We start from the raw sequence: 15,659 nt of genomic DNA, 5'->3' as shown, positions 1-15,659 counted from the left end.
CTAATGTGGTCCCCAACCTGACAGCCAACTTTCTTATTAGATACATAGACAGCAAATACGTGCCAGACATACTTCATACTGCCTCCCCACACCCACAGCAGACATTGTACTCTATGCCAAGACTTGTTCACTGAGCCATGACACAGCCTCAGAAGCCTTCTCCACACAGATTTATAAGCAGCCTTTGTGTGAGTTGACTTATCAAATGAAACCTATTTGTCCTCTCTAACTAGCAGTATTTTAAAGTAGTAAAAGACTAAGAAATGCTAGGTACCCATTTCGTACTGGCCTTCTCTACTGTGTAAGCACTGGGAAAATTTCTTACCTTCTCTGCTCAGCTGTCATTGGAAAATGGCCCTAATTCCTAGCCTGCTTACCTCACAGGGCTATTGTAAGATTTAGATGAGACCATTAGCTGGAAATGGTTGGTGAACTGCAGAATGGTGCACAAACACAAAGGAGTGGGCTTCTCACAATCATCAGTGCATCCAGGGGGTTGACCCTACCTCTCATGATCACAGCAGGGTCTTCCACCTTTGACCTGATGAGATTCACTCCAATCACAGTAGCCAGATTGTCCACGCTCATCTTGTTAACAGCACAGTTCAGTTGGATTTCATGTAGGAACCTGTGGGCAGCCAAGAAGTCCCACAAGGGAAAACAGGAAGTTGCTAGAAGGAAGCTCTTCATGGGACCAACAAAACCTCAATGATGGAGCCCAACTATTTCCTCCTGGTCTCTGGTGTGGGACCAGCCTGCCTCTGCCCACAAAAGTTTAGTTTGGTCTAGGAAAAGCCAAGACCAGGAAAGGAAGAGCAGGCAGAAGGGGCCTGCCCAGCTGCTGGTGGTGGAACTGGTGAGTCACATCACAAGGAGCAGAACCCGACCAGGGGGCTAAAAACCTAGAAGCACTGGAAGCAGGTGTTTGGCTGCCCCTTTGTTCAGCCTATACAGGTTCATCTCCCAGCTTTCAGCTCCCATCCCACCCACATCTCCAAAGAGAACAACTTTATTGCAAGAAGGTGTCAGATATGTAGAACCCATGGTGCCACCTCACTCTTACAGTCCAATTTAGAATACCAAGCATCTCCAATGCTCAGCAGGTACTCAAAAATAACAATGCATTTTTACTATAATTCAACCCATTTGAGGAATGCAGCTCTTTGATTCACTGTAAAAACTGAATTGATCAGCAAAGGAATTTGTAAATAATCACTCTAAAAACTATTTTCAAATGGATAGACTAAAGCAGCATAAAATTTGAAATGCAGAGTAATTATTAAATACATGTAGTCTGTCTAACTGATGAAACATTAAATATTTTGGAGTCACAATCATTTTATGACATAACCATGCTCATGATATAACATTAAGCCAATAAAAGGGCTCAACTATATGTATCTATATCATCTATATCTACGGTGAGATATGGTGTTCCTATACATGTATATTTCTGTATGAAATGATCTATCCCAGAGAGAAAAATATCCAGAAGGAACCACACCCAAGCATTAATAGTGATATCTCTGGGTGAAGGGATTGCGGGTAATTTTTATTTTCTTATTTATAAATTGCCGTAATTTCCTGGTTTCCACATCAAGCATGCATTGCTTTTATAATCTGGAAACCACAACAAATTACTTTAAAAAAAAATAAAGACAAACGTCTGCTCCATCAGGAATGAAGATCCAGACGCCCTCCCAGACAGAGCTGTGTTAATCCATCCACTAGATGGCGCACTGCAGGTTCTCAGGATGGGTTGAAGGAAAAGAGGGACTCCGAGTCCTGACTCAAAGTCTAGGAACAACATTAAGGATTGGGGTTCTCTTGTGTGTCCCAGGAATCGGGCCAGCCTGGGGCAGGCTGAAGGAGGAAGCATGTTCATTTTTGTGCTGGTTAGATGTTCAGGGGATCCTTGAAATTATCTCATGGAAATAGGAAGCTACCTCCGTGCAATGTGAATAGAGCTGTCCTTCCAAAAACCCTACTCGGATCTGGACCAGAATCTCTGAGCTCACACCTACACCCGCCTCGTCCCCTAACCAGGAGCTTCTTTTTCTGAGATGCCTGAAAACTGTGGCTCATCACTTGGAGCCAGTAGAAGGGGACTCTCACCTGCAGATGTAGCTCAGGAGGCTGTAGTTGTCCCGAGGAAGTAGGGAGAGTTGCTTCACTAACTCCTGCTGAGCCTGGAAACAGATTATTAATGCAGGTCAACGAGCCTGCCCCTTTGCCAGCAGCCAGACCTGGAAAGTACTAGATATATCTGCATGAAAGTAACACTTTGGCAGGCACTCCTGCTCCCATAGCTTTTTTTTTTTTTTTTTTTTAAGGTTTTCTTATTTTGAAAGAGCTACAAACTCACAGGAAGTTGCAAAAAAAAATAGTACCGAAAGGCTCAGCATTTTGGGTACAGTGTATTTTCTTTGTGTGTAATTATGAACAATTCCCCGAGGCGCACAGGCTGTCCTCAAGCCTGAGCACCTGCTCGTCACAGAACTCAAGAAGGCACCCCCTACGGCCCCGCGAGGCCTTCTGGAACAGCTTTGTGTCCACTCTCCAGATTCAGTGGGCATCCAGAAAGCCTACTGCATACAGAGATTTTCTTCTTCTCAATGTAGTCAAATGAATTCTTTGCAAAGGTTGCAGTGGCCTCACCCTCCAGTGACCACCCCAGCCGCGTTTTCACCACTGAGAAAGGCCTCAGTCCCTTGCCCTGCACATGTGCGGGGCCATAAATGCAGAGATTCTCAGATATGTTGATATTGAGGAAAGTTGGTAGAAGCAACTAAAAAAACAGTGAGGGTGTTCAGGAGAGGAGGGGGCGGGAGCCGTTGTCAGGACCGTGTCCTCGTGCCTCCTTCATTTTCCTTAGAACACAGGGGTGACACGTCACCTGAATCCATTATCTTTTTAACTGGCTTTTAAATCTTATTCCACACACAATTTTAATAGTCTCACAAAAGTAGTTGCTATACCTGCATAAACTAAGATGTTCCATATCTTCTCCCTATCCCCACCCCGAGAATTCATAAACCACATGCAAATTATCCCACAACAGATCACACGACCTAAATTTTTGTTCGGAAATTAGCTACAACAGCTATAGTGTGTTAGCCTCATCATTATCATTCTCTTCCTAATTTTGAAATATAAAATGACCTTTTTCTTATGCCGCCATCTACTCAAATCGTGATTCTATTCTGATAGTTCTTAACCTGAGGCTCTCCAAACTCAGAACAGGAAGTTCTCAGGTACAGGCTTTTTTTTTTTAACAGGCCTAGGGTACTATTTCTTTTTCTTTTTTTGAAAGTACATAGTTTATCCTGGAAAGTAAACTATATATCAAACTCTGAAGAAGTAGAGCAGAAAATAAACCTCCCCTAAAACAAATAATTTTTAAAACTCACTTATCTGTATCATATTCCTTGGTCCTCAGAATAATTATGGGCATGGCAGATATTATTATGAAAATTGTCTACATTTGGGCTGTCCAATGCAGTGGCCACTTGTCACATGTGGCTCTTAAATTTATATAAATTAAAAGTAAATAATATTAAAAATTGGGCTCCTCAGTTCAGTTGCCTTAGCCACATTTCCAGTACACAGTAGCTATGTGAGGTGAGCAGTTACTATACTGGCCAGTGCAGATACACAACAGGTCCATCATTGTGGAAATTTGTTATCTAAGAAAATAACAGTCTAAGAAGATGCCACATTTGCCTACTGTCATACTGCAGGATAATGGCAAAGTCAAAATTAAATTCAGGTCTTCATTACAAGTTTTTCTCTGGGCACCACTTTGCCAGAGAGAGCTTTTAACACATAGTAGTGATAAAAATCAGCCTACTTAAGAGAGGGAAAGTTAGACACTCCCCTTCCCCCTAATTAGCAGTGCAACACAAATGTAAAGTGCTCACTGGCCGTTTGCTTTAACAAATCTTGGTTGAAAACCATTACATTTTACTGTTGTTAGTTAGGTCTCATTGATTTCTTTTGTTGGTTTGTTTAATTATCATGACTCCAGTAAGGCCTCTCTGGAAGCAATTTACATAGGACCAAAGAGCCTGCTGGTGAACTTGCACATGCTCACAAGCACTGATGTTGTAGCCAGCAGTGGCTGAAGAGAACAAAGGAAAGCCCCCGTCCTTCCTCTCCATGGCATCTGCATGTCTTACTCTCCGTCATCATAGAACTTGACCTGTTCAGCTGGTGCCTGCCCATTGGGTTGGTCAACCTGCCCTGGTGTCCAAGCTTGTTCTAAACACCCTCCTCAGAAGTATCCTCACTGCACTGCTCTTAAAGAGATTCTGAGATCTTCAATTAGGATCCCATTCCTTACTGGATTGTTACATCTGGTGGCGGCTGTGGTTTACCAGTCACCCTGATCGCTGAGGCAGTTCCAGTTGGACAAGGTATCTCATTGAAAGGTATGGGGTGCCCTGACCCATTGTTACCTATAAGAATAGCTTCCAGGAAACCAAGTCCATTCTTAGAAGCAGGACAGCCAGCTCTGATGAGCTACATACCTTCGTCTCATCGGCATTCATGAGCTGCCCGCAGAGCAGGAACCCCTCATACTGGCTCCAGGGAACCACGGGCTCCGGGAGGTCTCGGAGGTAGAGTTTTAACAGGGAGGCCACCGTGTGCACATCTGTGTCTCTGTGAGATAATAAGCAATGTCTCTGACCAGGAAACTCCAGAACTGTCCTCACTCCCACCCTGATGATCACTGAATAAAACCCACCTTCCAAGGGAAGTTTTTCAGGGGAATAAAGTCTGATAAAGATGTAGTGAACTCCTCTTGTGGAATAACAATCCCCGACACTTTTTCTCTATCTCTTCCACCCACCGGCCTCAAAGGTAAGTTCAAGGTCCACTTTTTCTTTAAACTTATCTTTAACTCTTTTAGTATTTATTGATGTCTTCTTTCTCCAAGTCCTTTCTCTAATAAATCTATTTTCATGTGTTAACGTTTTTATATCCATGGTTCATTGATCTCTTTCATTCTAAGCTAGAATCCCAGAACTCTAAATTAGGATAATTCTGGGATTCGTTCAGCCCTCCATTCATTCATTCATTCATTCATTCATTCAATCAGCATTGAGAGTTTACTGGGTGCAAGATGCTGTGCTCAGTAGTATAATGACTACCAGATTATTATAATACTGTGTGGTAAGTGCCACAGGACCCAGGACTGTGTGGAAGTATGGAGAAGGGGCAACCTGGATTTGGGAAGCAAGAGCAGACCCCGCAAGAGACAGCTGAAGAGTGATGAGGAATTACATAAGAAAAGAGTTACAGCCTGGGGCAGACAGCAAGTGTTTCAGCGTGGAGGTAGAAAGAGGAGGTTCTGCTTCAGGAGACATCTTAAGTATGATCTCCTGAGTGACCAGAAGAGGCATGGCTCTTCAGCTCAGCTTTCCAGTTTACAGCAGGGGGTCGGGAAACCACAGCCCATGAGCCAAATCCGGCCCACGGCCCACATTTGTATGGCCTAGGAGCTAAGATGGTTTCTTATACTTTAAATGGTTGAAAAGAAAATTGATAGAAGAATAAATTTCATGATGTGTGAAATTATATGAAATTCAGATTTCAGTGTTCATAAATCAAGTTTTACAGGTATGCAGCCAAGCTCAGCTCATTCATTTCCATACTGTTTGCTTTTGTGCTACAAGAGCAGAGTTGAGTAGTTGTGACAGAGACTGTATGTTCCCCAGAATCGGAAATGTTTAATATATGGTCTTTTAAGAAAAAGTTTGCTGATCTCTGGTTTACAAGGCTATTGCACTTACTCCACAGCTCTTCCAGAGAAAATAAGTCAGGATCCACCACAGGCTTAAAGGTCATTAGGGAAGAAATGCTTTCTTTTTCCTTTCAAGGAAGACTGGCATCTTAGGAGGCAATTCTGTGGTTTGAAAAGCTGCGATGTGACAGCAGACAATCTGACTGTCTGCTGAGTTTCAGCAACAAGGGATGTAAACCACTCCTTGTACATGGGTGTAAGTGCCTGCTGGAGGAGTGGGAGATCTGGGCAGGACATGGAGAAGGCAGGTGTCTGAGGCAGGGGAGACAAGATGACCGGGGCCTGACCATCGAGGGTTGCACAGACATTTTTTTGTTTTTAACAGCCTGTCACTGAAAAAGCTCCCCCTTTGCAACCTGTGAACTCTATTCCTCAAAGAGAGAACTTGGGCTGGTGCAGAACCCGGTCTCTGCTCCATTGCTGCCCTCAGGAACCATTCCCTTAATGCGGGGATTCTGGAAAATCCTTCCCTGCTGAGTCACTACCTAAAAATACACCCAGCAAAGCCAGGCTAGGAAAAGTTCCCTTGTCAATATACACTGAGAAGTTCCCACGAAAGTGGCAGAAAGGCAACCAGATGACAATCTGCAGGGTTCGCATTCTCTTAGAGCTCCTGCTTCCACCCAATTGTCTTAATTCAAGCCCAAAGTTCTGGTTTGACTGGGGCCCCTCTTTCACTCCACATTCAATTAGTCCCCCAAATACCCTTAATTCTGCTCTCCAAATGTCATGCAATCCCTCTAAATCCCTCCCCGACTTTCTTTTTATTTTATTTATTGAACCCCCTACCCCACCCCTGCTGCTTGTGGTTGCTCTCTGCTCTCTGTGCTCATTCACTGTGCGTTCTTCTGTGTCTCCTTGTCTGCTCATCTTTTCTTTAGGAGATGCTGGGAATTGATCCTGGGACCTTCCAAAGTGGGAGAGAGACACTTGATCACTTGAACCACCTTAGCTCCCTGATTTATTGTGTCTCTCACTTCTCTCCTCTGTGTCTCTTTTTTTGTTGTATTCTCTTGTTGCACCAGCTTTCCACACCATGGGGGCCAGTTCACTTTCACCAGAAGGCCCCAGGAACTGAACGTGGGACCTTCTATAAGGTATATGAGAGCCCAATCGCTTGAGTCACATCCACTTCCCTTTCTCCCACTTTCACTACCCAATGTCACAGTACCCTCCTCATCTTCTGCAGGTACACTGCCTCAGCCTCCCATCTGGTCTCCCCACTCCAATGACCAAACCCCAGTGTCCACTCAAAACCCACCCAAAGAATGAAGGAAGGAAGCATAAAATGTGAAATGAGAACAGAATAGCAACAAGCCAACAGGTTGGAAGAAAAACAACACAAATAAGTAAAAAGACAAATGACTAGAGAATTTAATCAGAAGAAACTAGAAAAGAGAAAGGGGTTATAACCACAGATGTGGTATAGATATTTTTAAGTTACAGTAAAAGAACACAGTTGGCTATCTATGAGTCATCTTAGAACACAGAAACCTATGGAAAGCTTTCCAATTCGTTTTACCAGATGAAGATAATACCATTAATCTGTGCCCATTGCTTTGCCTGGCTAACTCCTCATGTTTCTTTATTGGGTCTCAGTTTAAAGTCACTTTCTTTGGAGGACATTCCTGAATTCACTAGACCATATTAAAAGCCTGTGTTTTACATTCATTGTATCCTTTACTTACATTTTTTAGCATTTAACACAGTGAAATTGTGTAGTTATTCCTACAATTTTTGATTTAATGTTTGTGTCCCCATTGTAATGAGGCTGATTCAGATGTTGTTTTTATGGTTGAAGTTTCCAGCATGATTTTTCCTGAGTTTTCTGTTCCTCCAACCTAATAGGTTCCTTTAAAGCTGAAGGACTGAAAACAAGGTAGGAGCCAGGTAATTTCTTAGTTCATCACCTGCCAAGGTCCCTTGGATGGCTCTGCAGCCCTCCCCTTGTCACACTAATGCTCAGCAAGTGGTATTTCTGTTTCTACAGAAATGGAGGTGTAATAAGAAGTGCATGGGCTTTGTAATCAGGCAGTGTCCTGCCTAGGAGGAGCTGGACAAAGTGTCTTTAACTCTTATTTATGCTAGTCAATGAGAATCAGACATACCTGTACCAGAATCTCACCAAATAAGAGCCCTCCCGTGCCCCTTCATTCTAGGGAGGCTTTTGGGGATCTTTTGGTGGGACCGAGCATACAGTCAAGGTAGGGGACTTAGATGCCAGTGACCAGGACAGAGCTTCTTGCTCTCCCCACGCCTCCCTCTTCCGCTCTGATTCTTAATATACCTGCTACAGGGAAGAACAAAGCTACCACCATAGGTAAAGGATATAAAGCCAAGGATCCTGGAGAGGTCAACAAAAGCGGTCAATTAACTCCAAAGCGAAAATCTCCAATATTAGATCATTTCCTGAGAGGGAGTGTGGTGCGGGGATGGGAGAAGAGACCAGCCCTGTTAACTGAAAGGGGGGAGTTGGGAGGGCCAGGGTGGGGTGAGCAGACCTGATACCTACTCTTTTTTTTTAGGAGGTGCCAGGGATTGAACCCAGGACCTTGTAAATGGGAAGCAGGTGCTCAACCACTGAACTACGTCTGCTCCCCAGTGAGAGATGGTTTTTTGGTTTGTTTTGTTGTTTTTTTTAGGAGGCACTGGGAATCAAACCCAGGTCTTCATACATGGGAAGCAGGTGCTCAGCTGCTTGAGCTACATCCATTCCCCGTGAGTCCTACTCTTTAAGGCCCAGGAAGAGGCTGCAAATTGCTTCTTTCTAGGGCTGCCTCATCACTGGTGGAATGGCAATAATTCTTTTTGTCCTCAAGGTATATTTTGATAATCAAATCAGAAAATAGATATGAAAGTAATTTTAAAACCTTGTAGTTCAACCATTATTTTATGATAATATTGTGAGAGGCTTTGCCTTGATAATCTCTGGGTGGGAGAGAAGTTTCTCTTAATCTGAGATATGCTTTTAGGGAGGCTGTGGCTTCTAAATATGTTTGACTGTAACCAGATAACAAGAAATGAACAAGGACTGTCACACCTCTCCACATCAGACTTCTGCTATCGAGGCTCCTGCAGATCTAAGAGTCTGCTCCATTGGACCCCAGAGAACCACAGGGTGGCCCTTCTCGATGGGTAAACTCTATTCTTCAGTTCTAGGGGTGTCGTAACGAGGTTTGGTAACTTTCCTCCTTCCAGCTCAAAGTATTTTACAGAGGTCAAAGACTCTAACCACAGCATCCAGGGTGAGCTCTACAGGTGTGTAAGCTAAAGCCGAGGGCAGTTACTTGGCAAATCTGAGAGTCACTTCTATCTTTATACTCACTGTTAGCATTGCTTTAGGAAAAACCCTCTTGTATTTTTCGATCAACTCAAAGCTAATTAAAAACGTAGGAAGATGACTGAATATAAAGGTGGTGAGCATAATCAAACAGGTGCCTAAATGTGATTTATGATATAGCTGAAAGGCCCTCAAACTTGATGCCCATAGCCAGCTCTCCTTCCAGTGACAAGCCATCACTGCTTCTCCAGGAGACCCCTGTTAAAATACAGCCCCTTTGGTAAATTAGCCTATTCTGTGCTAAGGCAGGAAAATAGGTAGAGGTCCAACTAAGACAGTGACTGTGAGAATGGAGCAAAGCAGATGGATCCTGAGATACTTTGGAAGAAGCATGAGCAGCCCTGGGGACTGAGTGTCAGGGGAGGAGGGGGCGGTGAGACTGTGCAGGCAAGCCTAGCTCTGAGGGCTTCACAATTTTCCCAGGATCAATCCAATTCCTCCGTCCTCAATAAGCTTTGGGGGAATTTCAACCATTGGAAAGTGGGTAGAATTCAGACCTGCCTTGCTAACTCGTGGTTTATTGGCAGCTAATTTGAAAAGAACCATCTTTCTTATGCCAACATAACAAGTGACCACAGGCAGCCAGGGTGGATATTACACAATCGGCTGGGGGTGTACAACGCTGGGCTGGGGGCTGCACTAGCTAAGCTGGGCAGAGGAGGAAGCTCAGCTGGTGACTGGAGGAGCTGGGAAGGAGGGGCATGGTAGGAAGGAATGCCACCACACCTGATAGGTCCCCAAAGGGGCTGGATAACCTCCACAGAGGAGGGCCCCAGGCTGAGAAGAGGCCAATATATGTGCCTCCGAAAGAACTCAGAACCAAGTTTAGAAACACGCCAGGACAGTGGTCTCCCCAGCTAATAAGAAATGCTAGTTCTAGCCACTTCTGGAAACCTGAGGGAGACCATCGGGGCCCCTGGGTACAGAGAAGTGCGATCTCCAGCACCTTGGATCCGTTGGAACAGCCAGCTCGGCTCCCCCATCTTCCTCATCAGCCCCGGCCGGTGGGCCAGCTCCCCTCTATGTCCCCTGCGCAGTCCTTCCCCTTCTACATCCTAAACAGCTCTTGAATCTCCCCAGCAAGGTTTTCCATCTGGTCTGCACCATCCCCCACATAAACTATCAATCTACTCTCCTAACTGCACTGCGAGCTCCCAAATTCTGAATTATAAACAAAACCAAAGTTTCTTTCCGTTGTGAGCTGGGGCTCTTGGAAGCATCTTTGCAAGCCCTGTAGCTCAACTGGAACGAAGGATTCCTCTCACCAAGCAAAGCAGAGATGGGGACAGAGGTCACAGCAGGGAGGAGCGCGCACCTGTCAAAAGAGGGCCGCTCGCCCGCGTCGAACGCGTCTCGTAGCTGCTTCACCAGGTTGTCCTGCCCGGGCAGGCGGAAGATGCCCTCCTCGTGCAGGCCATGATCCCGGATGAACTCTGCACACTTCTCCACCAGGATGGGCACGAGGTGGGGGCCAAACTTCTGTTCATAGGCCACTGTCTCATCCAAGCGCTGCCCAAACACAGCTGGAAAGAGAAAGGGCGAAAAACTCAATAGGACTTCTCCATCGTCTGGACTTCCCTTGGAAGACCTGATAGGTCAAAGTCCTTTGCTTACTTCCTGATTTTCTATGTTGCCCGTGACCTCAACGTCTTTAATGCAATGATAATAAATAAAATATGCAAGACAAAGTACCCATACTGTTTATGCAAATTGTCAGTCTTTGTCTATTGACTTACATTTTTACATATTTAGAATAACAGCTCACTCTTACTGAATATGTGTCATGTGTTAGGAATTGCGCTAAACAATTTGCATGGCTTTTTTTCACTCAATTTTGACAACCACCAATGAGGTAAGGGGCAGTATTGTCCATCTTGCTGTTAAAGACACTGAGTCTTGGAGGCATTAATGAGCTTGCCAAGGTCAGGCATTTACTGCCTGGCACAGGAAAAATTCAAGACCAGGCAGTAAACTCAAGAGAAGGTGCACTTAACCACAGCAGCAAACAGGCCATTTGAATTCTGCTTGTTTCATATAGCATTAAATCATAGTCTATCTCATACTATATGAAACCACTGGACATTTTTAGTCATTTAGGATTCTTACTATTATAAACAGAGCCACAGCAAGCATGTTCATTTGCGTAGCAGAGATCCTGGAATGTATGTGGTTCCATACATAACTTCTAATTAACTGCTTAGGTAATTAATTAACATTCTGATGACTGGACACAGACTTCTCATGCTTTCGAACACATCTTTGGGAAAAATTCCCACATGTAGAATTACTAGGTCAAGCTGCATGAACATTTTTGTGACATGATGACATGCAAATTGCTTTCCAAAAATATTTTCCCAAATTGCACGACCTCTGGCAAAGCATACGTGGACTGGATCATTTCCCTGCCCCAGCGGTAGAACTAGGTTAGTTGTATAAATCAGTGGACGGTCTTGGCTACCCATTCTCCCACTAGATCCCCGTGTCCCTCGTGACCTGGAGGCTCAGAAGACAGTTCATGGCTTCAGCTCTGTCCTGCCTGAATTTCTGTCTGTATAATCAGAGCTTTGCTACGCTGGGCGCTTTGATTCCTAGGACACCAATCCTACCCCCACATTCTCTCTCTCCATTTCCTGTGTCCAGTCAGTCTTTAATTAATGTGGATTCCATCTGGAAGGGCTGTCCCAGGCTCTAGAATGCATCGTGCCCTCTCCACTCCCTCCAACTCCCCCTGCCCATCCCACTCCTTCCCTCAGCCCCTGAGAGCTACTAGGGAACCTGGCATAACCAAATCATGGAAAGTTCGTATTCCTGATCTCTGCAAGAACCAAATCTTCACCATTCCCCTCCAGCTGACCACCCATTTCCTCCCCTCGCTGTCTTCTCTTTCCCTTGTCTCCCGAATGGAGGCCACCATGAGTGAATTCCTTCAGCCTTTGTCCCTGCTTCTCCCATTCCTACTCTTGTCTATATCCCTGTTTTCTCTCAGGGAAAGACCAGGACCCTGGGCTATCAGCTAAGATGATGCTTTCCTGCCTTTGGATTCCAAACCCTTCTACCTTTACCAGGACTTTGCTCCTTCTCTTTTGTATCTTAAGTTTTTCTCTTGCAATTGAAAGAGCCCACATGTGTCTGTCTGTCCAACTTATTAAAGAAAAACCCCTACCTCACATCTCATGGGAACAACCAATATTTGCCTTTCTTCTCTTCATCAACATACTGAGAAAAACCTGCCAACTTCTGGAAAGAGCCATCCACACTCACAGGCTCTACTTCTTCACTTCTCACTTCTCAACCCATGGCATTCTGGTTTCTTCAGCTTGCTTCTTTCCACTGAATTTGCTCACTGAACTTTCTAGAGTCTTTCTAATGATCAAATTGGTCTATGTTCATTTCATACCCTACTGACCTCTGTAGACTCTGATGGTGTTGGCTCTCCTTTCTCCTCAGTTTTCTCCCTATGTGGCTTTCACAAAATTGTCTATCCTTGTTCTACTCCCATCTCCCTGAGGAGGCCTTTGCAGTCTTCTTTACACGCCCCTTCCACCATTGGCTCTTTTATCTTTCATTCCCTGGGATTCCAATTCAGATGTTTTTCCTTTTCATTCTACACATTCTCTTTGGGAAAGCTCCTATTATTCCATGGATTTGGGTATCCTACAAATCAATAACATAATTTTTCCTATCTAGTCCAGATATCTAGCTATCCATTGCTCTCTCTTTCTCTTTTCCTTCTATCATCTCTAGCTGTTGTCCTCTCTTTCTCTCTTTGCTCTAGTTTCATATTTCCTATGTCTCAGTGTAAGCTCAAATCTCACTCTCACCCCATTCCCTGACCTCTGCTCCTCCTGCAGCCCTTCTTTTGAGCAAGAGCATTCAGTCTGTCTGACTGACGATGCTAGGTACTGAGAATCCAAAGCCATTAACACAAGATAGTTGTGCTCATCAGCCCAATTAGAAAAAGTGGGAGCTTTAAAATTATCCAGAACACTCCTCTTTCATCCAAATAGACCAAGTACACTCCATATAGCCCTTAAAACATCTCTCTTCTCTTTCTTCACTGCTACTATATAAATTATTATAATGATTTCTTTTACTACTTTGTGTCCTGCAAATTCCTTTCACTGGAATTCACAAAATCATTTGGCAAATACAGACTGAACATCTGCAGGCCCTTTTGAAGCAGGCTAATAAGATAGGGAATTAATAGATGGTTCTGGAACATGTCAGAGAGTCCGCGTGGACATCAGTAACCCCCAAGATGGCTGCTGGAAGATCCCCACCCTCAAGATTCTGCTATCCAGAACAAAGACTTCTTCTGGGAACAAGGAAAAGCCCTGGATATTCCCCAAGGACTTTATCATTGGGTCCTCACTAGGGGATTGATGGGTGGGGTAATCGATCAAAACAGCAAACAGCTGGAAGCCCTCCCCTGCCATTAGCAAAGGGGTAGAATAATTAATAGTTTATGAAGCAAATTGCGAGGCCTGAGTGCGCTCTCGCCCTGCTCTCTTGCCCCTGGACCTGTTCCTGCCCTCTGTGCGCTGCTCTCGCCATTTTTCCTCTGCCACATGGCCACGCAAGTAAACCTGGGGATTTATAATCTATGATGATGATGAGGAACTGCAGCTTGTAAATCAGCCCCCTTTATCCCTTTTCACCCCCTTTCTTTCTACTCGAAGAGGACCCCTGCTCTGTTATTTTCTCCCATTTCTCTTCCCTCCCTACCTGAATAAATTACTGACCTAACTCACTGGTGTGCTCTTGAAATTTATTTCTGCAGCACAGCCAAGAACCTAGATAAAATCCGGTAACACTTTGGTAGCTTGAGTCATGATAGAAAGAAGGAAAGTTGGTCTTTGCTCCTGAGAACTATCAAGCTAATGCCCTTCTCCCTACTCCCCACCTGGAAACCCTATCTTTCATCAAGCCTGAGTTCAGATGTCTTCTCAGAGAGACTTCCTCATTCCGTCTTCTGTGCTCACAGCACTTTCTGCAAATACTTCTATGCTATCAATTCTCATGCAATTTTATGATTTATTTAAGCATTTCTCTCTTCCACTGGACTGTGGGCTCTTCAAAGGCAGGCAGCCACCTGGTTCATCATCTGTTTTTATCCCCTGGCACAGTGCCTGGCACATGATGGTCTAGTCCTCAAAAGAGCTGTCCCTGATTCCTCCCATTTTCCACCTATTGTCTCTCGAGCATACTCTGAACAGGCTTACACTCCTCAAACCTACTCTTGTCAAGGGGGTCAATGACATTTACATTTTTAAATCCAGGGGTCAGATTCTCAGTCCTCATCTTAACTGCTGTATCAGCAGGATGCAACACAGTAAATCACTCCCTCTTTTTCGGACACTTCTCTCAATGGCTTTTGGTATACCAGTCTTTCTTGGTTCTCCATTTATCTCATTGCTCTCTCCTTCCTCGGCTCCTTTGATGATTCCTCCCTTTCTCCTCTTCCTCTAAATGTTGCTGTATCCCAAGGATCTGTCCTTAGACTTTCTCCTTTCCCCATCTGCACATACCTCCTCCTAATATCCTGGCTTTAAGTATCACCCATATGATGATGACTCCAAACTTTATGTCTCCATCCTACAAATTTGTCAAAGTTATTCCCTCCAACAGAAATAACCACCTCATGCTCTAAAGACATTTGGACCAACCGCATCCCTTCTTACACAAGAGAAAGGGCATCTGTGGCATCTTTGTCACTCTTCATGAAAGAGTGGAACACATATGAGGATTGCATGGGAGGAGTGTGACATCCAAAATCTCCCTGGAACTCCACAGAACCAATCCTGGATTCCACCTAGTCCTGATCACCACCCTTTGATCCTGGGTAGACCTGAAAAATCTAGATATGGGGAAACTGTTGAACAGAGAAATCCCCAGAAATCCAGGGAAATGCACCTGTAGGAAGAAGACAGTGGACAGTGGGGCCAGGAGGTACTCCAAGACCATCTCCAACCCGAGGACAGCGAGGGGCAAAATTGTTATGTTGCTGACCCAGACTCCTCCATCTGTGCCAGGTCCTAGTGGGTTGTGCCCACTTCTTCAGGCAACTAGTGCCGTACAGTTCTTTCTACCCTCTGCTGGCAGCAGAGGGTTTAATCAACTTAGTCACTCAGACCTGACAAGTACCTTGTGGCAGTCACCATTAGCAGAGGTGTATTTATCTTCATGGGTATGAATTTTATTTGATTGATTATACTTATTATATATTAATATAATACATGTAAGTATTAATGGATTTAACTAAATAAATGAAGTTTAATTAATCACTGTTAATTAAACTTAATCAAATTTGCTTAACTCTATGCCGGCAGCTTCCCTAGAAGCTTTGACGTGTGCTATCTTGTTTAGTCCTCATACGAACCCTATGAATTAGATATTATCATTCCCTTTTTATAGGTGAGAAAACTGAGACTCAGATTGGGCAACTTGCCCAAGGTCCTGTTCACCCTGTGATTCTAAATTCGGAGATTTAATCCCTTTTGTTAAAGTCAACGA

The 15,659-nt window shown here is 44.3% G+C and overlaps 1 protein-coding gene across 3 annotated transcripts in view; it reads right to left on the bottom strand.

Moving 5' to 3' along the window:
• ARHGAP25 (Rho GTPase activating protein 25) overlaps nt 1-15,659 on the bottom strand; it is a 103,992-nt gene that overhangs the window by 13,712 nt on the left and 74,621 nt on the right. For all 3 annotated transcript variants that reach the window (XM_004449196.5, XM_058278694.2, XM_058278696.2), the window contains 4 exons: nt 10,462-10,669; nt 4,530-4,662; nt 2,116-2,189; nt 507-628 (listed from right to left, as the gene is read on the bottom strand). In XM_004449196.5, coding sequence (XP_004449253.2) covers nt 507-628; nt 2,116-2,189; nt 4,530-4,662; nt 10,462-10,669 — 537 coding nt within the window. The remainder of the gene's footprint in view (nt 1-506; nt 629-2,115; nt 2,190-4,529; nt 4,663-10,461; nt 10,670-15,659) is intronic.

This window comes from Dasypus novemcinctus, chromosome 17, assembly GCF_030445035.2.
Source record: "Dasypus novemcinctus isolate mDasNov1 chromosome 17, mDasNov1.1.hap2, whole genome shotgun sequence".
NCBI classification, from domain to species: domain Eukaryota; kingdom Metazoa; phylum Chordata; class Mammalia; order Cingulata; family Dasypodidae; genus Dasypus; species Dasypus novemcinctus.
The sequence above is the reverse complement of the archived record's forward strand: the minus strand, read 5'-3'. Positions and strand labels throughout refer to the sequence as shown.